At 53.5% G+C, this 24,974-nt stretch overlaps 1 protein-coding gene across 1 annotated transcript; it reads right to left on the reverse strand.

Annotated features, from left to right (window-relative positions):
- Nucleotides 1-2,363: 2,363 nt before the first annotated feature.
- Nucleotides 2,364-24,943, reverse strand: ING5 (inhibitor of growth family member 5). The gene is made up of 8 exons (XM_082657671.1): nucleotides 24,874-24,943; nucleotides 22,468-22,539; nucleotides 19,801-19,967; nucleotides 18,142-18,253; nucleotides 17,883-17,976; nucleotides 7,385-7,520; nucleotides 7,220-7,281; nucleotides 2,364-5,680 (listed from the first exon to the last, which is right to left on the reverse strand). The coding sequence occupies exons 1-8, from the start codon at nucleotides 24,908-24,910 to the stop codon at nucleotides 5,638-5,640; spliced, it is 723 nt and encodes a 240-aa protein (XP_082513797.1). The 5' UTR covers nucleotides 24,911-24,943; the 3' UTR covers nucleotides 2,364-5,637.
- Between the last annotated feature and the right edge of the window lie 31 nt (nucleotides 24,944-24,974).

Below are 24,974 nucleotides of genomic sequence, written 5' to 3' on the forward strand. Positions count from 1 at the left end.
GGCGGGACTGCGCCTGCGCCGGAGGCCTCCCGCCCCGCCCCCGACCCCGGGCCCCGTCCCCGCCCCCGGGCCCCGCCCCTGATGCCTCCAGCCCCCTGCGCCCTGGTGCGCAGCTTGATGCAGCTTCCACGTGGGGTCAGCTGGCCTTGACCCGCGTTGGCACCGGCTAGTGGGGGTCCCAGCGCACCCTCCCACCCCTTCCACGAGGACTGGCCCCGGGTGAGAGCGTAACTGCTCACTCCTTCGTCCTACGGGCGGTCCCCAGGGGACTCTGGCTCACCCCCCTCCTCTGCCCCAGGGACGCCCTGGCCCCCACTCTGGCAGAAGGGCAGACATCTCTGCAGGTCAGGTACGCACTGCAGGCAGGCCGAACCCGAGGAGCTCCAGAAGCTGCCTGCCCAAGCATTCTTTAGTGATGGGGCCTCAGAGGAGCTGGGCTGGGTTGGTGACCCGGCCGCAGGAAGGCCTGAACCACACCAGGAGGGAAGAAGCCTCTCCGGCCTGCTGCCTCCTCCGGCCCCTTCAGGTTTGCACCTGCCCGGTGCTGGGCTGCCGTCTGCAGCTCCAGTGCATCCACCCAAGGGGGACAAAGGGAGGGGGGAAGCTTCCGGGCTGAGGGATGTTCCTCACCCCAGCAGCACGGGTGCCAGTTCCCAGCCGCATCACGTTCCCTCAGGGGTGCCCCAGCTCCATGGGGCACCCCTTCCCGGGGCTCCTGAGGCCCAGGGCCACCCAAGTAACACCTGCTCTAGGTGGCCGTGAGGCCGGCCCTCCTCCGAACTCTGAATCCTAATCAGCGCCCCTCCAAGCAGCCAAACCCAGACTCCAACTTCCTCCCCCTACCCTGCCCCCGCCCCTCGCCGACTTAGGGATGGCAGCCGCTTCCTCCAGTGACTGTTACCTCAGTGCTCCCTTTTTGCTCTTTCAGCCCTGGAATACCCTCAATTACATTGTTACAATAACTAACACAGTCCCTAGTACCCAGAGTAGAGTTCTCTTCCCACCCTCTGGCCCCCACGTGTCCTACCAAGGCATCTCCAGTACGTGTCTGGCTCATCAGTCCCAGAGTTCTTGGTGAGGCAGACAGGAGGGATGTTCTGTGGGATGCTAGGATGACGACCCGTGGCCCGGGGACTGCAGAGAGCGAGCGTGTGTACGTGGCCCAAGGCAGGGCCGCGACGGCGTGCTGCCAGCTCGACCAAGTATCAACAGAACAAAGATTCCGGTGGTCCCTGCATATTGGCACTGGCCAGATCAACAACTACCTGCCACCTGCCAAGAGCGTACGTTCTGCTCTGGTAACCATGCCCTGCCAGGAACAGCAGCTGCAGCGGGGTCTCACCCACATCTTCAGTAAACCATACTCCTTAAGACCTGCCCACCTCTTCCCAGGTAAGTTAATGGGGTGCGCTAGGAACATCACCCCTGACCTTCCTGCGAGGAGACATCCTGCCTTTGGATTATGCCCTGGCAGGGAGAGGACACTCCAGGCCTTCCACCTGGCCCTTCCTACCGTGACGACCCTCACTCCACAGGTCAACGTGGCCATCCTGCCAGCCATTACGTCTATTTCAATGACATACTCAGGCACTGGGAAGATAACCACAGAGGGGCCTGTGGACCCATCCAGACAAACATTACCTAACCACCTGATTGCCGTGGGCCCTCACTTTGACCAGACCAATGGCATCCTGGACCTCTGGGAATCAGCAACAGTGCAGATTAGCACCCCACCCCCAAAACAAAGAGCTGGTGCCTCCTTTTCCCAGGCAGGCAGCCCTGGTGTGCGTGGAGCAAGATGGTGCAGGGAGAGGAAAGTCACAGGCCTTCCTCCAGAGCCGAAGGCTCCCCTCCAGCCACGGACCCGAGTCTGTGAACCAGGCTTCATCTGGAAAATGGTTGCCTGGCAGTGCTCTCCCAACCCACTGTGACCAGGCTGGGTTTCTGGACCCTGACCGTTAGAACTCGTCAAGGGAACATCCTAAGAGTTGTTTAGTTCCCACAGGGCCTTGGCGCCCAAGCAGGCCTAGAGGGTGAAACTTCTGTTCCAAAGGAAGCGACTTAAGCCTCTAGAAAGCAACCCACAGCACTCTAACCACTTTATCTTTCCTGTGAGCTTGGGGACCAACTTGTGACGCCACGACACAGCTGAGGCCCAAGGCTGTCCACCAAGGTGCGGCCGGGGGTCCTGCCCAGGCTGGTGGCAGTGACACACCCCCTCTGGTCCACTGCACATCCCCTTCAAAATGCCACACAGGATGTACTTCTCATCTCCGGACACGATGAAGTTTTATTGTTTCCCGAAAGGATGCATTCTCAAATGTTCCAAAAAATACTTTATTCATTAAACAATATATCCATAATCTATAACATGATCCAAAAATACAGATATACATCTTTACATTATTTAATAAAAAGATTTACAATATTATCTTTCCTTTACAAAGAGAACATCAATAATTCCTTGAAAATACAATGTAACATTCATGTTAAAGCTGCATCATTTTGGATGAGATGTGGTATGATGAACACCACAGATACACACTAGGAAGGAACTTCACAGAACTCTCTCCTGAACGAGAACACTTTTCTTAGATGTCCTATTTTAAAATTCCTCTCGACACAGGTAATGAAGACCAACCACTGTTCACTGAAACTTGAGGAAAACCTGAAACCTTCCACGCCGTGACAAGTGTCCCAGCCCCGCACCAGGGCAGGCCCTGGCTGTGGCTACACGGGGAAGCTGCTCTTCAGACAGCGTTATTGCTCGAAGCGGTCCTCGCCAAGGGCTGCCAGCGATGGGTCAGGAGGCAGGACTGACACGCAGCTGGCCACTGTCCCCACACACCCCTGCAACTCCCTCACACCCACCCCGTCACTGCTGCCTGGGGCTGCGTCCGGCGTCTGCTGCCCTGGGCAGACGGGAAGCCACCCGGTTCACGTGGCCCTGCCAGCACCAGGTTCATGTCCACCTGCTCGGGGGCCCAGCCTCCAGTGGGGACAGTCACACAGGCCTCGGTGTATGCGTCCCAGCCACGAGCCCCACGGGCTTGGCCACAGGGGCGGGGGGCTCAGTTTAACACCTGCTTTTATTGGTGCAGCACGAGTTCTCCTGCAGGAAAATGAGAGGATGTTTCTCCAACTGCCGACAGATAAGACAGCAGTGGAAACAAGGGAACGACTCTGCTTCTCCTCTGCACGAGAAACCTCTTCCCTCACAAGTAAGCCCCACGGCCACAGAGGGCCGGCACTCTCGCTCGCTCAGAAATGCTGCGACGCCCAGGGCAGCCTCCACCTAGGTGATGGTCGGGCGGGGCTCCAGAGCAGCCTCCAGCATCAGCCCCGGAGCCCGGCGAGCATCCTGATGAAGGCGGCAGGCCTCAGACGACACCGCAAGCGGCGTGGGCTCCAGCCGACCCCTCGGGCCAGGACGTTCCCGACCACATGGCCACCAAGTGTCTTCTGTCACGGGCAGCACTGGTGTTCGGGGAGGCCAGACAATGCTCTGGGGACTCTTTCTACTCTGCTCCTGTTTTCCGTTTTCTCCTAAGCTACGTGCATATTATTTTGGTGATATTATTGTAACCAGCAAAAAGTAAACACTAGAAACATACAAGCACAGAAACTTTAAAAAAAAAAAAAAGGTCCACATGTGGGATGTTACACAGTGACAAGCAGGATGGTACCATCGGACTTTAAACAAAAGCTTAAGACAGAGAAGTCGGTCATCCTGCCTGGGAAACGACCGCGACCTCAGGAAACCAGGTGAGAAACCCAACTGAATCAGCCAGCAACCCACATCCACAAACACCATCGCTTTCCCGCAATAACAGCGGGTGTGAAGTGTTCACAGATGACGTGCAAATATTAAATTAGCTTCTAAAGAATCCCCACAGCTTACTGTACTTACCTATCTTCTCCACAAAAACTGGTAAAAGGGGGAAGAAAAATTTTTTTTCCACATTTATTCCCCACAATCCTTAAACACCTGTATTAACAAAACCCTAAGTTATTAAATACCAACGCCCCTGGGTTTCTAGCCAATGCTGAGACTGAGGGTGCTGACAGCACTCGTCCGGACACGGCCCCCCTTCTCTGGGGCAGCAGAATGGCATCGGGTCTAGAAAGCCGTGTGGCTCCGGGATCCCCCAGGGACAAGCTGCAGCAGCGGCCGACCCCCTACCCCACCCCCGGCCCGAGACTGGACAGGCCACACGTGCTGAACCGACCTGCCCACGGTCATCTGGGATCAAGTGCCACTCCGTCAGCTCCCTCCAGAAAGGACAGAGTTGGACACGGGGCGCAGGCGAAGCCCCACTGGGAAGCTCAGACGCAGACCCCAGCCAGACCCCGCTTTCATCTGCTGAATATTAACTAACTCTGCGGGGAGTGGCCCCGTCTAGGACACAGCCTCACAGGTTCCCTTCTGCTTTCTTTCCTCTCCTTGGTGAATATTAGAAAATGGGAGGAGCATCTATAGTAACAAGGCCTCAGGAGGAAGCGGGGGTATCATTCCAGACGGCCTTCCTTATAAAGAAAACAAGGTTCGTCGAAATTGGGAATCTCAGCCCCAAGTCTGTCTCATGGACTTCTGGCCTGAACACAGAAGCAGGTTTCCCCTTCCGTAAATGCACGCCGGAGGCTCTCAAGTCCGAGGACACCTGCAGAAGTCACGCTTTCTGGACCATCATGACACACGGAATCAACACACCGAAGGTACGCAACCTCCCCCGACTGTTACCAAAAAGACAGTTCAAAGTCGGTTTGGTGAATGCTGTTTAAAGAGAAAGGACACTCTAGTTTCCTAGCTTCATCCAGAATTGCTATTGTGGCACAAGAAATTCACAAATCACATCACAAAATTGTCTCCTCGATCTAAGCTGCTCATCTGCTGTGCAAATGAACAGGTTTCAAATCAGCCCCTAGCGGCTTGGACTCACTCCATATTCACACAGACCACTATCTTCATGCTACCACGATAATTCATCTTCACAGTAAAAACGCCAGGAATTCCCAGGGAAACAGAACATCAGCCCGTCTGCTGGGCCGTCTCTTATCGTTCGCTAATGGAGAGACGTTTACTCCAGAAAGTAAACCCCTCATGGAGGGAAGTGGGAGTCCAGACGAAAAGGCAGTGCACAGCGAAGCTGAGACCCCTGCCCACCCCGGGGAGAGCCGGCCCCTCCCAGGCTCGTCACCAGGCTCCACATGCACCGCTCTCAGTGAGGGTCAGAGGCGCCTGCAGTGGTGCCGGGCTCTCGGGGAGCAGCCCCGGGAAACCACAGACAGATGACCAGGGCTCACACCTTCAGCTGCAAAGCGATGGCAGTGTACCAGGCACGCACACCCCTCAAAGTCCTGGGGCCACTCGCTGTGACCGCCATGCTTGGGGCCAGGGGTCTCTACGAAAAGTCATGAGAATGGAGTCACTGTGGTAAGTCCCCTAGGGGCACTCCTCTGGGCAACAGGGCTCAGGTGGCTTCTTGTTTGTTTTAGGAAATATCCAGAATTACAACTGGCCATTGAGTTATTAAATATCATTGGAAACAAGGTCGTTTTAAAATGAAGATAAAATATTGCGACGTGAATGAAGGGATGTATTAACGTGCTCTTCGGGTCCGGGCGTCCGCCTCTTCCTTACTTCTTCTTCCTCCTTTCCTGAACACACCGCGGACAGAACCTGTGATGAGAAAGGCACAGTGAGGGGCCCTTTGCACGTGGGCAGCCAGACCCCATTTCCAGGATGGCTGGACGCTGCTGAAACGGCACCAGGACAGAGACCCACAAACGCAGAGAGCGCAGCCTTCCCATCGGGGAAAAGCCCCCACGCGGGCCATTCCATCCAGCATGTCTGTTCTAAAGTCGGTGGATAAGATTCGGGTCGGCGAGCAGCATGGTGCTTACACACGGGCATTCCTCTGGATCAAGCTCACGGGTCCTCCCTGTGCGATGACACCGCCACTGGGACCGAACTGGAGGCGGGCAGTCGGGCGGGGCCCCTTAACCTGGCAGAGGAGCAGAGCCCCGCCCGCCCCACAGGGCTGAGCGGGCCCTGGTGGCCCTGGGCGAGCAGGTTCCAGAGCCAGAGACACAGGGGGCTGCTCTGGGTCCCTCCTGGGCCCTGGCAGCCCCGTAACAGAAGGGAGGCAGCTGATCCTGTGTGATGCAGCTGCCCCGGCCCCGGCCACCAGCACCTGGTCCAGGCCAGCGAGTGAGCCTGGCCCTGCCGGGCCCTGGGGTGGAGGGCAACGCTGCACCAGCGAGCACGGTGTGCAGACTCCCAGACACGGGCTCAGGTCTCAGACCTAGGCGGGAAGCAGCCTGCTCTCTGCCATCTCCCAGGGGAGCCCAGGGAAGTCGGGAATTAGCAGCGGGCTGGGGCCGCGGCGCCCTGGCTTCCTGGCCGGCTCTGCGCGTCCCGCCCTGTTCCCAGCAAGTGGTGGGCAGACCCTCTCCTCCCAGAAGGAAATGATTTTCCAGTGCCTACTAGACTCTTCCACCCAGAAGTCCCACAAACAACTCGAACCCACCACGTCCCAGTCAAACTCAAATTGCCCTCCCCGCCTCCTGTTCCCGGGACTTCGCTTCAGCGCAGGTCAGCAAAACCAGATTTCTATGCACACTAAAGCTGCCGCTGCCCACTGAACACAGGACAGAATAGACGGCGCCATGACCCATGGCACGTCTTCTCGATGGAACGGAAAGCCCGCGGCACTAAGGGTGCCTGGCCTGCGCCTGGCCAAGACCTAGTTAACGTTCTTCGTCTTTCGTCAAAGCTCCCCGGGGAAGAACTCCTCATTCTCTGTTTGCATCTGTAATCATCTCTGCCTCACTCAACAGTCAGAATGGCCGTGGTTTGGGGGAACAGGAAGTGCAGGTCACCTTCGATCAAGGCAGGGGTTGGAGCGCCGACTCTTTGCACAGTCGACTTACAGTCGGCCGTCCATACCCGCGGTTCCTCCACACCGCAGATCCAACCCACTGGGAATCACGGAGCACAGCAGTATTTACCATTGAAAAATATCTGCATCTAAGCAGTTCAAACCCATGTTGCTCACGGGTCCCTACATTATGCAAACGTAATAAAAGCCGCAACCCCGCGTGAGGCGGGTGGGTGTCCCCTGCAGCTCGGCCCCGGGGACCACGACCAGTGGCGGCAGGCAGGCCCCCAGCCCAGCCGCTCACCCAGTTCTCCAGGAAAGCCGGCGCCCATACTGACCATTTTCCTTTAGGCTTCGTGGTCAGGTCCACACAGGCGAAGTGAAACCACTCGATGGGGCACTGCAAGGCGAAGGAGGTGGTGGTCAGCCCCGCACTCCAGGTGCCACCCGGGCGCCACCCGCCCCGAGGACGCCGCCCCAGGCCTCAGCGAGGCCCCACTCACATCCGGGTTGTCACAGCCGATCATCTCCCCGTAGGACACCTGGTGGCACAGGCAGTAGGTGGGCTCGTTTGGGTCCACGGGCATGTCCAGCACGTCAGAGGGATGCACCGACAGGATGGTATCGGTGAACTCCGACCTGCGCGGAAACAACAGCGGTGAGTGGGGGGGTGGAGGGACGAGCTGCCCCGGATGGCGCCAGACAAGGCCGTGCACGAAGGCGTGGGAGGGTGTCGGGGGGAGGCGCTCACTACTCAGCGTCCAGACCAGTCCCCCCAGGGACAGGAACCATGCCCAGCCCCGGCCCCCCGCCCAATGGGGCCTGCTCCCCAAGCTCCTCCCCCAGCCTGGGTCAGCCCCCGCAGCCTCCTGCGGCCTCTCCCCGGCCGGGGCAGGCACACGCCACCACCACCAGCAGACACCTGGCAATATCCGAGAACCCACCTGAGCCCATCCAGGCAGCCCAGGTGTCTGAGCAGCCCTGGCTCCGCCAGCTCGCCCGGCACCTCCCCCACAAGAAGGGCCACCGCCTCGCCGCGAGAGCCACAGGAGCCCCTGCCCCCCTCGCCCTGCCCTGGCCCTGACCCCCAGGAGCCCACCACCACCCACCCAGCTGCCCACTGTCAGCAGGGCCACCCTCACCTACCCACGCCAGGGAAGCGGCCTGTCGCCCTGCACTCCCCAGCTGCCTTCTGGGCTCCACCCACAGCCCAGCCAGACCCCTGCACTGTCCACACCGCCCTCCGATCTGCTGCCTGCGGCTCTGCAGCGCACACAGGGAAGGGCTCGTGGAATCGACTCTCATGTGTTTCGTTATTTAAAACAAAACCCGTGAGCTCAGGCTGGTGTAGACAAACAGTATGTTCCCACCAGTACAGAAAGAAAACCCTCCCTCCCCCACCCCCACCCCCAAAATAAAAAGTACAGGCGCAGATTCAAATGCGTACTTGCTAACCAAACACAGCAAGTCACACGAGGAACACGGCAAAAGGAAAGCTAGGACGTGGCGGCCGCCGGGCCATCTGAATACACTGACCCGGAAGGAAACGAAGAAAATCTGGTCCCCAAAGGGATTCACTGCTCACGTGCTCCCTGTGCACCAGAGTCTAGAAACACGCTGTGCCTTTGCGACCTGCCTCCCGGCCCAGCGAGGTGCCCTGGCCGCACACCGTCCCTGACACAAGTATGCTCGGTGCCCATGCAGCTGCCACCCAGGGCCCTCCCTCTGTGTGGGCTCTGCTCCCCGTCTCTGGGAACGTCACGGAAACGCGTCCCGGCCCCTGTGCTTTCAAACTGCTTCAGGCACAGCCACGAGCAGGCCTTCGGGCTGGGGCGCTGTGTCACCGCCCGCAGGGTCCTGTCCTGCCGCCAGGGGCCTCCCTCCCAGGCGCCCCCCGGGGAATCAGTGCAAACCCCCGCGGCAGCCACCCACCAGCAGACTCAGGCCTCTCCTGCGGGGCTTCCCACCTCCGGCACAGACCTCGCCTCGTCTGCTCCGTGCGTTCTACTTGAGGCTCGACCACGCCGCACAGTTCCAGCTGCCGTGGCAGTAGGAGAGGCTGCAGGGCTTGTGGGGACCCCCCAGCGAGGACACCTCCAGCCAGCAAGCAGGCCTGGGACCCCGCACCACCGCTCCTCCAGTCTGACCTGGAGGGGGCTCCGGGGTGGGAGGGTGGAGGGAAGCGGCCAGGAGGTCATGGGGACTGAGCCCACGAGGGCCCTTCTTGTTGGCCGAGCCCATCCCTGGGGCAGGCCAGGGCGACCCCTCAGGCAGCAGTGCTGCCCCTCGCTCCGGACCCCGGGACGTGGTGGGCACCCTTCACCAGCCACCCCAGGGAGCCCCACACGCTTCGCCCCCCACGCGCGTCCCAGGCGCTTCAGGACACGCCCCCCGACAGGCACGGCTACTCATCCTCAGGAGGAACGGCCCCCGCGTCCGCACGCAGATCCTGCCTGGCTCACGGGCTGTACAGACGGCAAGGACGTACCCGAGGTCTGGCGCTCGCCATTCGGGTGGCCCCCCTGCCTGGCCCCGCAGGGTGACAGGACCTGCCTCTGACCCTGGAACCGCATCACCCCAAGGCAGGCCGTGAAGCCACAGCACCGGCAGACGGGGTACACTGGCCCGCACCCGGCCCGTGGGTGTCCTGTCCTCTCCAGACACCGTCCCGGCCCCGTCCTGCCCCAATGGCCCCCGGGGACAGGGTGCCCCCGGTCACACAGCAGAGCGGGCCTTCAGGGCAGGCCTCAGCACCCCCGGCCCCCTCTGTCTGTAAACTGGGGCAGTCATGGCACCACCGCCCGGGGTGGCCGTGGAGAGGAAACGGTTCACGCAGAAGCGCCGGGTCCAGCCTGACTTACTGAGGGCTCTGCCAACGTTGCCACCCCTGACTACCCCTTCTCACCTGCCGCTGCTGCGGCCAGCGCTACGAACAGCAGCCAGCGACATGCACGCCAGCCCCCTCAGTGAGGGGCAGCTGCGGGCCCGGCCGGCTCCAGCGCGTCCACAGAGACGGGGTGAGACACCCGGGTCATCCCCGAGGTCTGAGCCACGGCCAGGCACGCACTCGTCAGGGAGCCTCCCACTGCACCAGGGAGCCAGGGTCTTGTCCCTCCAAGGGGGCTCATGGAGAGGAAGGGACACAGGAGAACACCTGCTCATCCCCAGAGGAGGCCGGCACGCCCCCAAGCCCTAAGCAGGAAGGAGCAGAAAGGCGCGGAACACTGCTGCCACCACGAGGTGGAAGACAAACCCGACAGTGAGGTCACACTTCAAAGACACTGGACAGCTGTGCAGTGACACAGGCAAGATGCCCTAGGGCTGAGGAAGAGGCAGCAGCCGAGGGAGCAGGCCATCCATCTCCCGTGCTCAGCCGAGGCCCGGAGGCCCACTGGGGACCACACCGACTCTGCAGGACCCCGGACACACGGCCGTGACCCTACAGTCCACTTACTGACCCTGGGGCCATGCAGAGGCTGCAGAGTGACATCCCTGGTCTCTGAGCAGCCAGCCTCCTCCTCCAGGCCTCCGCAGGAAGGAAAGCCAAGCACCGCCCACAGAGAGCCACTGTGGCAGCAAAACAGACACTCTGGCTTCTCCGTCAGGAGCCGGGAGGCCCCCTGCCACCTTCGCCACCCCGCCCCAAGCCTGCTCCATCTGCCTGGACCAAAGAAGGGCAAGCCCTCTCCACGTGCCTCCAAGGCCAGACAACGAGACAAGTACATGACGTGAAAAAGCAGGAGTGGTAACCACAGGGAAGTGGGCAGACAGAAGCAGATGCAGAGACGACCCAGATGTTAAAATTAGCAGAGAAGGGCTTTAAACACACATTAGGAAGAAAACGTAAGTAACAGGGATGCAAATATGGAGACTTTTCAAAAAGGAACTAAAATCCGTAAAAAAGGAATCAAATGGGGGCTCCAGAATGAAGACTACAGTGTATGCGGACTTACGGCAGGCCCTTGACCAGGGCGGGCCTGGAGTGCGCGAGCCCACTTACACACAGGTTTTCTTCAGTGAGCACACGCTACAGCGCTACGTGACCCGTGGTCGGATGAACCCTCGGATGTGGCACCTCAGACTCAGAGGGCTGCCTGCAAGGTGATACACGGACTTCCAACTGCATGGAGGGCTGGTGCCCCCAGCCCCACACTGTTCAAGGGTCACCTGTAACGTTTATGGCCTCATCCGTCTGCAACGGACACAGCCTAACTGTTCCCACACAGTCAACAAACATCCCCCATAAGGCAGATGCTTTCAATCACCTCTGACACAGGTCTCATGGCCCAGCATTAAATGTCCTGCCAGATCTACAAAACCGGCTTCAGTAAGAACACACACAGGTCAGTGCATTCCCCAGGATCCCCCTGCAGAGCAGACAAGAAGGAGACGCACCGTCTAAATGCTCAACAAAGAGGCTCTCGCGAGGGTTCACATCTCATCAGCAACATCCAGACTCTGTAGAACGCTACAAGCCAAACAGCGCAGGTCCTTCAAGAAGGAAAATTATGAAGAAAAGAAAGGGATGGAGAAAAGCTTACGCATTAAAGAAACTTTACCTAAACAAAGACCCTGACGAAATAACAGGTACTGAACTGCCCGCCTACTATGAACAAGTAGAAAACTGGACAAGACACCTGAAGTAGGAGTTACCAGACACTACACAGAAGGCAGCACAGGACAGCGATCCTGAGAAGGTAAACGAGCCAGGTGAGACCTATGACCTTCTCAGCTTTCTGCCCGGAGGTACTTTCCACACGCCAGTCCTTAGAGAGGAGCAAAAGCCTGCATGTCTAGGAGGGAAAAACCAAAGCTCAGGGAGGGTGGGGCTGCTGGAAATTGGGGGCAGGGTGCTGGAAAGGAGGAAGCTAGAGGAAGTGCACTCCGGAAATCTGCAAACAGATCCATTTGAGTTTTTAGCTAAAGATTAAGCTGCCCGTGCACGGACTGACAATCCACAAGGCCAGGCAGAGAATACCAGGGACCCGTGAGCTGAACAATTCCCAGAGCTCACACGCAGCCTGGGCAACATTCAAGTTCCAACCAGCCAGCATGGAGAGACCTCGTCAAACACCAAATACATTCAGAGGAGAACACAGAAGGGTCACACCTTAGCAGGAGGGTTTAACCAACCCTAGAGTAAAGGCTGCTCTAACCTAGAGGTTGGCAAAATACAGCCTGCAGTTGGCTGCCTTTTCTACAAATAAAGTGTTCATGAAACACAGTCGCATCATTCACCTACACACTTTCTGTGGGAGCTTTCAATAGTAAACAGCAGAGGTGAGTGGTCACAACAGAGACAATACGGCCTACAAGCCTGAAATATTTACTATCTGGCATATTAAGAAAAAGGCTTTTTTTAACCAACATTAAACATGTGCCTACAGGGCTTCCCTGGTGGCGCAGTGGTTGGGGGTCCGCCTGCCGATGCAGGGGACACGGGTTCGTGCCCCGGTCTGGGAAGGTCCCACATGCTGCGGAGCGGCTGGGCCCGTGAGCCATGGCCGCTGAGCCTGCGCGTCCGGAGCCTGTGCTCTGCAACGGGAGAGGCCACAACAGTGAGAGGCCCACGTACCGCAAAAAAAAAAAAAAAAAAAAAAAAAAATGTGCCTACAAAGGATCAAGCTGCTCCACAGGTGATTAAACTAGTGACAAAAATTTAAATGAATTTTTAAAATTCAACACCCGTTAAACGAAGACAACAAAATCCTGATATTCAACCACATAACACTGACACTGTCTTAACAATGAGTCAAAACTTACTAGATGGGGGCTTCCCTGGTGTTGCAGTTGTTAAGAATCTGCCTGCCAATGCAGGGGACACGGATTTGAGCCCTGGTCCGGGAAGATCCCACATGCCGCGGAGCAACTAAGCGCGTGTACCACAACTACTGAGCCTGCGCTCTAGAACCTGTGAGCCACAACTACTGAAGCCCGCATGCCTAGTGCCTGTGCTCTGCAACAAGAGAAGCCACCGCAATGAGAAGCCCACGTACCACAACAAAGAGTAGCCCCCGCTCGCAGCAACTAGAGAAAGCCCACACGTAGCAACAAAGACCCAATGCAGCCAAAAGTAAAATAAATTAAATAAATAAAAATTTTAAAAAATGCTAGATGGACTTCCCTGGTGGCACAGTGGTTAAGAATCTGCCTGCCAATGCAGGGGACATGGCTTCAAGCCCTGGTCCGGGAAGATCCCACATGCTGCAGAGCAACTAAGCCCATGCGCCACAACTACTGAGCCTGTGCACCACAACTACTGAAGCTCGTGTGCCTAGAGCCCATGCTCCGCAACAAGAGAAGCCACCACAATGAGAAGCCCGTGCACCGCAACAAAGAGTAGCCCCTGCTCGCCGCAACCAGAGAAAGCCCATGTGAAGCAACGAAGACCCAATGCAGCCAAAAAATAAATTTTAAAAAAATTACTAGACATGTGAAGGAGGAGGAAAATGTGATTTACAACCAGAGAAAAAGCAGTCAACAGAAACAGACCTGCCAAACTCATCAAAATGTATGCATTAAATATATACTGTTCTTTATATATCAATCATACCTTCATAAAGCAGCTTTAAAACAACAACAAAAAGAAATAGACCTGGAAATGACAGAATCAGAAGAGAAAGTTTTTTAAAAAGCTGTTGTAAAATGATATATTCAAAGATATAAAGGAAAATATATGTGTAATAACAGAAATGGCAAGTATATAAAAAAAGAAACAGAACTTCCTGATAAGAAAATTTCTTAAATCAAAGATTCACTAAAGGAGATTAAGATTAAATTAGACAACAAGGAAGAAAAGACTTGAAGATAAAGTAATAGAAACTATCCAAATGGAAGTGTAGAAAGAAAATTTCTGACAAAATAATAAGCAGAGCCTCAGTGATCTGTAGGAAAATCAAGCTAACACACATATATGATTGGAGTCCCATAAAAAGGACAAAAGAGAGCAGAAAAAAAATTTGAAAAACTGGCTGAAAAATTACAAATTTGATGCAAACTATAAACTAACAGTTCCCAGAAGCTCAATGAGCTCCAAACAGCAAACACACAAAAAACACACACGAGGACACATCATAATTAAGTTGTTAAAAATCAAGTTGCTGTGGACTTCCCTGGTGGAGCAGTGGTTGAGAATCTGCCTGCCAATGCAGGGGACACGGGTTCGAGCCCTGGTCCAGGAAGATCCCACATGCCGTGAAGCAACTAAGCCCTGCGCCACAACTACTGAGCCTGCGCTCCGGAGCCTGCGAGCCACAACTACTGAGCCTGCATGCTGCAACTACTTAAGCCCGTGCACCTAGTGCCCATGCTCCACAACAAGAGAAGCCACCACAGTAATAAGCTGCGTACCGCAACGAAGAGCAGCCCCTGCTCGCCACAATTAGAGAAAGCCCGCGTGCAGCAATGAAGACCCAACACAGCCAAAAATAAATAAATAAAACAAATAAATTTTTTAAAAAATCAAGTTGCTAAATGGAAACCTTAGAAGCAGCAAAAATAAACAAAGCCACTTATATACAGAAGAACAAAGATAAGAATTACCACTAATTTCTCATCAGAATCAATGCAAGATGGAAAACAACAGGACATCTTTAGTGATGAAAGAAAAAAAGAAGTCAACCTGAAACTTTATATCCAACAAGAATATCCTTCAAAGATGGAAGTGAAATAAAGATATTTTCAAAGAAACAAAAACAGAAAATTCATCACCATCAGCAAACCTGCCCTGTAAAAAATGTTAAAGAGGGCTTCCCTGGTGGCGCAGTGGTTGAGAGTCCACCTGCCGATGCAGGGGACACGGGTTCGTGCCCTGGTCCCGGAAGATCCCACATGCCGCGGAGCAGCTGGGCCCGTGAGCCATGGCCACTGAGCCTGCGCGTCCGGAGCCTGTGCTCCGCAAAGGGAGAGGCCACAACAGTGAGAGGCCCGTGTACCGCAAAAAAAAAAAAAAAAAAAAATGTTAAAGAAAGTTCTTCAGGCAGAAGAGAAATGATACCAGATGGAAATCTGCATCTACATAAAGTGAAGGGCATTGGAAATGGTAAATATATGGACTAACTATAAAACTTTTTCTTGTATTTTAAAATGTTTAAGATAAGCAATGATTTAGACCTAAAACAATAACAACAATATATTCAGAGACTTATGTCATACGTAGAAGTAAAATTTTTGATAATAGCACAAAGGACAGGAGGCAGAAAACAAAAGAATACTCATGTAGGCTCTTACATTAAACATGAAATAGTACAATATTATTTGAAATTCTTTGTGATAAGTTAATGAAACAGGGTATACACACTTGAATAGTCCTTAAAATGGAATACTGAAGAAATTCCCTGGTGGTCCAATGGTTAGGACACAACACTTTCACTGTCAGGGACCTGGTTAGATCAGGGAACTAAGATCCCACAAGCCATGCTGCGCAGCCAAAAAACAAAAAACAAAAAATAAATAAAATGAAAACTAAGACTTCTTTGAGATACCATTGACACCCACTTAAAAAAAGTGGAATACTGAAAAAATACATGATTAATCCAAAAGAAGACAGGAAAAGAACAGATGGGACAAGGAGACAACTAATAGCAAGATAGTAAATTTAAATCCAACCATATCACTAATTACATTAAATCTGAATAGTCTAAACAGTGCAATGAAAAGAAGGAAATTTTCAGACTAGATAAAAAAGCAACACTCAATTATTTGCTGCTTTCAAGAAACTCACTCTAAATACAAAAACACAAATGTGGTGAAAGTAAAAGAATGAAAAAGGGAAAAAACACACCATGTAAAAACTCACTGTAAGACACTTGGAATGGCTATAGTAATATTAGACAAAACAGACTTCAAAACAAAGAAGGACAACAAAATAAATAATGATAAAGGAGTCCATTATTTTTAAAAAACCTAAATGTGTATGTACCTCCAAGTAACAGAGCTTCAAAATATATGAAGCAGAAACTCACAAAGCAGGAGGAGAAATAGACAAATCCATGTCTAGAGTTGGTGATCTCAACACTCTTCTCTCAGTAATTTATACAAGTAAACAGAGTATCTGTCAGGATACATAAAACTTGAACAGTGCTGTCAACCAAGTTATATAATTGACATCCACCCAACAACAGTAAGATACACATTGCTTTCAAGTATATATGGAACATTCAGAAAAACAGACCATAAACCATAACCTAAAACTTAATCACTTTCAGATAATTTCAATTACAGAAGTTCTCTGATCACAGCAAAATTAAATTAGAAATTGAAATTAGAAAGTTACCTGGAAAATCTCAAATTATTTGGAAGCTGAGAAACATACTTCTATATAAGCTACGGGTCAAAGAAAAATCACAAAAGAAAATTTTAAATATTCTGAATGGAATAAAAACAAAAACATAACATATCAAAATTTGTGTGACGCAGCTAAAACAGTAATTAGAAGGAAGTTTATAGCTTTAAATATTTATATTAGAAAAGAAGGGAAGTATGAAAATCATACTAAGCTACTAAGCTACTTCTACCATAAAAAGCTGGAAAAAGAAAAGCAAAATAAATCCAGGCTAAGTAGGGGGACAGAAAGAATAAAGATATTAGCAGAAGTAAGCGCAATAGAAGACAAACAGTAGAGAAAAAAACTCAATGAAACCAAAAGCTAGTTTTCTGAAAAGATCAAGGCAAAATGAGAGAAGACATAAATCATCAATTTCAGGTCTAAAAGAGTGAGCATCAGTACAGAACCTACAACATCAGAAGAATAATAAAGGAATATTATGAATAACTTGATGTCAGTAAGTGTGACAACTTATATGAAACAACAAATTCCTTGAAAGATGTAGATTACCAAAACTGACTCAAGAAGAAATAGAAAGGTCGACTAGTTCTATAACTTTAAAGAAGTTGAATACAGCATCAGACTGTATACTTAAAATGAAAACATTTTATTGTTATGTAAATTATTCCTTAATGAAGTTAATCTAAAAGGTTAAAAAAAAAAAGCAACAAGACTAAACTATAGGGTCCAGGAGTGCACTGTGTCAGGGACAAAACTACAAAGAAAGAATGGAAGTGAACACCCTGTCTGTGTGGGTCGTGTGGGTCTGGCGCTGAGGAAGTGGTGATTCTGAAGGGGCACAGGGAAGGGCCCCCCAGGGAGCGTTAGTCACCGGCCAGGCAATGATTACAAGGAGGTGCCTCTTACAGTAATTCCTTAAACCACACGTTTGCTGTGTGGTCTTCTGCATCTGTGCATTACTTCACAATACAAAGACACTATTTGGGGTTTGTTTTTTTTTAAAGATAAAAGTTTAAACACTAGGTTTAAGAACGAAAACTTTTCTTTTGTCGAAAACTAACTCTCTGAACTCTTCCCATAACTGTCAGGATCATCTCCACAGAAGCCACTTGGCATTTCAGCGTCTCCTATGAAGCAGTTACCCCACCTTTGAGGACGAAGCAGCCCATTCACATTCTATGAATACCTTGGCGGGTGGGGTAGGGGGTGGGGGTGAGAGGGTACTTTAAATGAAATATTCTGAAGTTCAAGTTAAATGACATGGATATTTAATAAATGCAGTCACACCATTTAAAAATGAATACGTCTAAAACATGTATTTATGTATAAAATGATCAACAGATGTGTATTCAACTACTAGGAAGTGGCTTAGCTTGAACCGCACCAAACATCACCGTGTCTCTTAAGAGGCCGGGCACGCAGTGGCTAAGAGAATGGGTTCTGGAGTCAGGCCGCCTGGTGCAAACCCAGGAGCTCTGAAGCCTCGGTCTCCACGACTGCAACACTGCTCCCTCAAGTTGCCGTGAGGACCAACTGACCCGACACGGGCAAAGCAGGAAGAGCTGCAGCACACCGGGCACGGGCAAAGCAGGAAGAGCTGCAGCACACCTGGCACAGGTAAGCACTTCCTCAGCCTTAGCAGTCACCGGTGTTTCCATCCTGAGCAAATACCAATGGTGTTCTTCAGGGAAAAAGAGAAAAAAAGCACCTCTCACCCTCCTTTATGCTTCTTCTTCTTTGGGGTGTCTTCTTCTGAGGTCCTCCTGCCACGACCCCGGGAGCCCCTCTTTTCTTTCTGACCTCGACCTTCTGAAACAATAAAGACCACAACTTTGTTCACAGATTTCACTGAAGCAGGACAAGATTTACCCAAATATGATATTTACCATAATGTTCCTAATACACTTATCAGACAAAATTCTTCAGAACTCCATAGTTAACAATAACAAAATGAAGAAAAATTAACAGACTTGCTTTTTAGCCCCCGTCCTCCAGAGCTTTCGAAGTCGCTGCCCTCCATCTTGTCCTTCAGGTCCGCCTCGAAGCGAGCCAGGTCCGCATCAAGCCTCCGGATGTGCTTATCCACCTACACAGAAGGATGCTCACACATTCCGTTCGAAACTCAGAGCAAAACGCCTCAGGGTCACAAATGCTCCTGACATCAAGCAGAAAGCACTGTCTGGCCCTTAAATTGAGTCTAGAAGTAACAACACTCTGCTAGAACAAGGCCTGCTATTTCCAACTTGATGCAAGGGTCTTTTTTCCCCACATTCTGTTCCCCATCAACAGAATAAATCCTACTCAGGGAAAAAACCTTGAAGGCAGGCAACAATGAGAAACAGAGCCGTAAGATGCAGTGAAGTAAAGGGCTGAGGACCTTGGATACTAGATCCTGACGTAAAACGTGAAGAGCTATAGGTTCGTCAACAGAAAATGACATTTGAAGATGGAGTTCAGGACGGAGCTGGAAGGAAGGACCGCACAGAACTGCCCGTGACAGAGGGGATGCTCCTGTAGCTAAAAGGACGTCACAGCACCAGCTGGCTGGTGACAGCCGTCCAACACCGTCCATCACGGCCCCCGACTGGAAATGAACCACAGTCCTAAGCTTCATTACACGTCAGAGAGAAAACGGACTGTCTTAAGGACGTTGATCACACCTAACTCCTTGGAAGACAGGCTGATTACTCAAAGGATTTAGCACTTTGGAGCATCGAAGTCCCAAACATAAGCATTAAGGTCTCCTCCTAGAGGATTCTTTCTCAAACACAACTAATTTCAGGCTTTAAAAAAATCACTGTTTAGGGCTTCCCTGGTAGTGCAGTGGTTGAGAGTCCGCCTGCCGATGCAGGGGACACGGGTTCGTGCCCCAGTCCGGGAAGATCCCACATGCCGTAGAGCGGCTAGGCACGTGAGCCATGGCCACTGAGCCTGCGCGTCCGGAGCCTGTGCTCCACAACGGCAGAGGCAACGGCAGTGAGAGGCCCGCGTACCGCAAAAATAAATAAATAAATCACTGTTTAGGGCTTCCCTGGTGGCGCAGTGGTTGAAAGTCCGCCTGCCGATGCAGGGGACACGGGTTCATGCCCCGGTCCAGGAAGATCCCACACGCCGCGGAGCGGCTGGGCCCGTGAGCCATGGCCGCTGAGCCTGCGCGTCTGGAGCCTGTGCTCCGCAACGGGAGAGGCCACAACAGTGAGAGGCCCGCGTACCGCAAAAAGAAAAAAAAAAAAAAAAAAATCACTGTTTTATTGGGGGAGGCAAGGACGGGAGCCTCACTACACGACCTCATGTGCGTCGCAGACGGCTTTGTGCCACCTTGCAAACCCCAAGAGAAGCGGAATTGAAAGGAAATTGGACAAAACCAATTCTAGGACTTTACCTAAAGCTGACAAAAACAAGCATTAAAAGTACATATAAATGAACAAGCAAAACGGGCACAGGACACAAGACCACAGAAATGGTCCCAGGACGAGGACTCCTCCAACGTGCACTTTCTCTAGCGGCATCGCTCTATCGCTGCCCGGCCTCCACCTCGACGCCCCGTTTCCCGAGCAGCCTCCCCCTTGCTGCGTGTGAAAGCGAGGAGCGCGTCCGAGGGGAGGCCCCGCCCCCGCCCCGCCCCCCCCTCACCATCTCGTAGGTCTGCATGGCCAGCTGCACCTTGTCGTCGCTGTACTCCCTGCACTTGCTGTAGGCGCTCTGGATCCTCTGCAGGTGCTCCACGCGCTGACCCGGAGACAGAGTCTTCACCGTGGAGATATACTCTGCAGCCAGGATGTCGATCTCGGCTTTCTTGTCTGATAGAGTAATGGGCGAAAAGCCAGGACACGCTCACCAGACTGGCAACCAATAAAGCCTGACAACGACAAGTGCCAGCAAAGAAGTGGCTGGCCCACTGGCCGCCGGTGGCGGGCACCGCCTTCCCAAACACTCTGGATCAGCGAGACAAGCAGACACCCCGACCAGGGCAGTGCGCCCACGACAGTCCCAACGTATGACGCTGCCCCAGCAAGGGTTCATCGTGCCCTCTTGGACTCTCAAGTTTGAAGAGTCCATTTATTATTGTTTGAATAATAAATGATGTGCTCACCTTACCTATGACCCGGCAGGCTACTCTCAGGTACATACCCTAAAGATGTAGAGGCCAGGGCACACATGGGAAAACATTCATGACTGCAGATAACAGAAAACAACCCAAACGTCCAATCTACAGTAAAACAGATAAATAAGCTGTGGTCCGTTCACACAACAGAACGCTACCCAGCAACAAAAAACCAAACAACATCGGTTAATCCCACAAAAGGTGGCACTGAGCGAGAAAAGCAAGACACAAAGGAAAACACACTGTATGATTCCATTGATGTTAAAGGCAAAGACAGACGCAACTCTTAACTCTTTGGTTTAGAGAGGTGAGAAAACCATTCTTGCAGGTGAAAACTCAGGGTGTACCCCTGGGGAAGGGGGGCCTGCTCATGAGGATCACACGGGCCCCCAGGCACTAGAGGCTCCATTTCTCCATCTGCAGAGAGGTTCTCCGCGTGCTATTTGCTAAGCAATCTACAAATGTTTATGCTTATTTCTGAATACAAATGCTTTATCTCACCATAAAAGAAACCTCTGCATTCACGAGTCAGGAAGCTGTTCCTTAGTGAAAAACCACAGCTATTCCAATCTTGCAAAACATGTGCCCAGCACAATGAGTGAAAAAGTGCCCATACCCAAGCACACCACCATGAAATGTAAAACCTCAGGGATAAAGAGAAAAGCCTAAAAGCTTCTAAACAGGAAAGGGAAAAAAAGATCACATATTCAAAGGATGAGAAACCCAAATGACATCAGACTTCTCAACAGCAACACAGAAGCTAGGAGACAATGCAGCAACGCCTGCCACATTCCGGGGGAAATGCCTGTCAATCTGGAATTCTATACCCAGCCAAACCATTCACTGCTGCATTTTCAGACATGCAATGGTATAAGAAATTTACCCTGCCGTAAATTTCTTTCTGGAAGCTCCCAGAGAAAACGCTCCTCTGAAACAAACGGGCAAATCAAGAAGTAGTATGTTTACAGCCTAGGAAACAGGGCTCCATGCCGAAGAGGAGCAAAGGGAGAGCCTAGGAAGACCTAGGGCAAGGTGTGCGCGGCAGGCCCAGAAACTGTCGGCCTGGACGGGACCGCAGGACAGAGGCTCCAGGAGAGGTCTCCATGCAGAGCACACACAGAACTGGCAGGTAACCTGGTGCAGCAGGCACCCTGAAAACGAGGAAAACAAAACCAACAAGAAAAGCAATTAAGAACTCCAAGAAAAAGACAGTTACTCCAAACAGGGCATGTGAGCATAGCATATGGTAAACTACCGACACAGCAGCCCAGGAAAGAAACAGCATCACTGGACAGCACAGCATCACCACAGTTCAAATTCTAGTCCATTACACCCAGGAGACAGGGGGAGGGAGCTGTGTGCGCATGAACCGAGCAGGGCACAACTGGAGACGTAAGTCTTCACTTTTTGTAATAACTGAATAGATAAAGTCTAAAACCAAAAGGAAATAAAGTAAGAAATAGCAGCAAAAATGAACTGTTTAGAAATAGGGAGTTAAATACCAAAAGATCTAAAAGGACTAACTGTTTAAAATAGGTACACAGTTTGAAAATAGAAAATCTTTTAAAGGAAAGAAAAGGTAACAAATATTTTGACTGCGGGAGGGGATGACGATTATAAAGATGTGACATGGAGACGTGTAGGGACACAAGGGACTAAGTTTACTTTAAAGACCCAGCACTAGGGGCTTCCCTGGTGGTGCAGTGGTTAGGAATCCACCTGCCAGTGCAGGCGACAGGGGTTTGAGCCCTGGTGCAGGAAGATCCCACACGCCACGGAGCAACAAAGCCCATGTGCCACAACTACTAAGCCTGCGCTCTAGAGCCTGTGAGCCACAACTACTGAGCCCACAAGCCACAACTACTGAAGCCCGTGTGCCTAGAGCCCGTGCTCCACAACAAGAGAAGCCACCGCAATGAGAAGCCCACACACCGCAACGAAGAGCAGCCCCTGCTCTCCACAACTAGAGAGAAGCCCGCGCGCAGCAACAAAGACCCAACGCAGCCAAAAAAAAAAAAAAGACTCAGCACTCTCTCTGACACACTACCCAACACCTGCGGCCCAGGCTGGACAGCAGCCCCACTGCCCCAGGTCCCTGGAAGACCAGTACACCACCCCCTGGATCCCGGTGCTCCGCTCCTGGACTTGGGGAGCTGCTCCCCACACCCTGGCTCTTCTGAAAGGTCTGAACCCACCTTCTGTCCTCTGGTCCAGCTCTCGCATCAGCTGGAAGTTCCTCTGAAGCTCACAGGGTAGGTTCTCAATACCTGAAACACAGACACATGCTTCTCAACAGCAGGACAAAACCCCACCTTCCAAGCTTCATACTTCAAGGCTACAAACAATAAGCCCACTCCGGCTTCTGTTTCTCTTAGAGTTTGGAGAGCAGAAGAATCAAGGCATCTTTTTTCAGGGACACGAGTCCAACATTAAAGACAGTGGGGAATCCAGCCCTCCCCTATTTCACACTGGTAATCGGCTGACGTGCTTCAGAACTTGTCAGAAACTCGAGAAGCTAGAGGCGAACAGAGGGCAGAGGGAGGAAGGTGCCTGTGCGACTCTCCCACCGCAGACCCCAGGCCGCTCCTCCCGTGCAGACGCCCCACAACAGAGAACAAGCCCAAACCCCGGGGTCCTCCTTGCTCTCCTCCCACTCTACTCTGAACTCAGGGCATTGGGCGGTAGAACTTTATGCCAAGACAGAGCCTCCCGACACAGCACGCACTGGCCACACGGGGCTACTGAGCACCTGACATGGGGCCAGTACAACTGAGGGACTGAACTTCTCATTTTACTTGAGTTTATTTAAAATCAAACAGACCGTGCGGGACAGCAGAGGTAAGGACCCTGCCCTACACTGCTCTCCTGTCCGCACGGCCGGGCTCCTGGTCCAGGCCAAGCTCCCCACCTGCCCGCAGCCAGGACAGGCCCCCTCCACAGATGACCGCTCCAAGAGCTCTGACTGTACAAAGCTGCTGCGTAAGCCCCAGGGCTTCCCAGCTCACACAGAGAGCGGGACAGACCCACCCACGGCCTCCCCGTGGGCTCCCCTGCTGTCCTACCAGGGCTCTCAAGACAGCGCCACCCCTGCACTCTCAGACCTGCTGGGCTCCTTTGTGACCTTTAAACTTTTGTGAACTTTTAAAAACTCTCTCTCTCCCATCTGAGAGCCAGTTCCAGGAAAACAGGGATCATGTCTGCTTTCTTGGCACACAGCAGGTGCTCAGGGAGTGAGCAGGGGCCTCCGTCCGCAAGCCTTCACATGGGTGTCCCTCACAGGACAGGAATCGTGTTCCTCAGACCCTCCTCCTGGGGCCCCCTGGGCAGGCACCGGGTCAGAGGAGGGCAAGCCACAGCACCCAGAACAGGCACCTGGGTGTAGGTCTCTCCAGTGACGATGGTGGGGAAGCCCCTCCCTCCACGGTGCTCTCGGGCCCAGGACGCTGTGCTCAGGTTGGGCCATGCCTGGGAGACCCCCTTGGGGAGGGCTGGATCCCCACTGCCTTCCCCGGAGCCGGGGTTCACTCCCTACTCTCAGCAACCTCGGGTGGGGGTCTGGGCGCCCAGGCCCGGATGAGTGAAAATCCCCAGTGCAGCACAAGGCTCCAGAGTTACCAGGCAAAATCCCCACCAGCCCGCATCCCCAGGCTATGCCCCCGCCAGGGCCAGACTGGAGTCGGACCGCAGAGCTCAAACGTGGGATCGCCACTCTCCAGTGAGTGACCTTGACAAGCTACTTAGCCTCTGACGCAGCATCACCCACGCTGTGAAATGCGGCAAATAACCACCTGCTCAGGAGTCCTCCAGAGGGTGCAACCTGTGGCACGCCTCGGGACGTTGGCCCACTCTGATGACCACTGCCTGGAACATCCTACCCACACGTCTAAGTACCGCCCCCAACCCCCTGCGCAAAGACAGGTGCCCTCAGAGACCCTCCGCGCCATCATGCCTTGCAGATGCACGAACTGAGGCTTGGAAGCGGACTCCCAGGTCACAGCACAAACAGGCACAGAACCCAGAACCCTCAGGCCCTGGGCCCCCCAAACCCGGCCCAGAGTCCCAAGGGACTGAGACTCGACCACCTTAGTGGGTCACCGCGGTGGGGGCGGGTCCGGGAATGGGCGGGACGGGACTCGGAGGGGCGGGGCCTAGACAGAGAGGGCGGGGCCAGGGCGGAGAGGGCGGGCCCGACGACGAAGTTGGCGGGGCCTAGTGAATGAGGGGCGGGGCCCAGCCAAGGAAGACGGGTCCTAGGGACGAGAGAATGGGGCCTATGGCGAAAGTGGGCGGGGCTGAGCCTGGGAGGGTGGGGCCGAGCCGCGTTGGCCCCGCCCAGCACCCGCCGGCCCCCGCCCCGCCGTGACGCACCTGGAATTGGCGCGGCCGTGACGGCGGGACCCCGCGCCGCACCCCCAGTGCCCCTCCCTCGTGGGCCCTCCCGCCCCGCGCGTGCCCCAGCCCCTCCCGCCGCCTCCGGGCCGTCCCGCCGCCCCCACGTGCCCCGGGGTCCGCACGTGGAGCCTAGTGCGCGGGGCGGGGGGGGACGCGGCGGGGGCGGCCCGGCCAGGGCGGTGGGCCTAGGGGGCGCGGGGGCCGCTTACTGTCCAGGTAGTGCTCCAAGTACATGGCGGTCGCCATCTTCGTCCGCGGCCGCGCTCTGGGTCTGCGCGGGCGGTGGCCCCGCGAGAGGCGGAGGCGGGGC

The sequence above is a fragment of the Grampus griseus genome, assembly GCF_964374135.1.
Source record: "Grampus griseus genome assembly, chromosome: 7".
Taxonomy (NCBI): domain Eukaryota; kingdom Metazoa; phylum Chordata; class Mammalia; order Artiodactyla; family Delphinidae; genus Grampus; species Grampus griseus.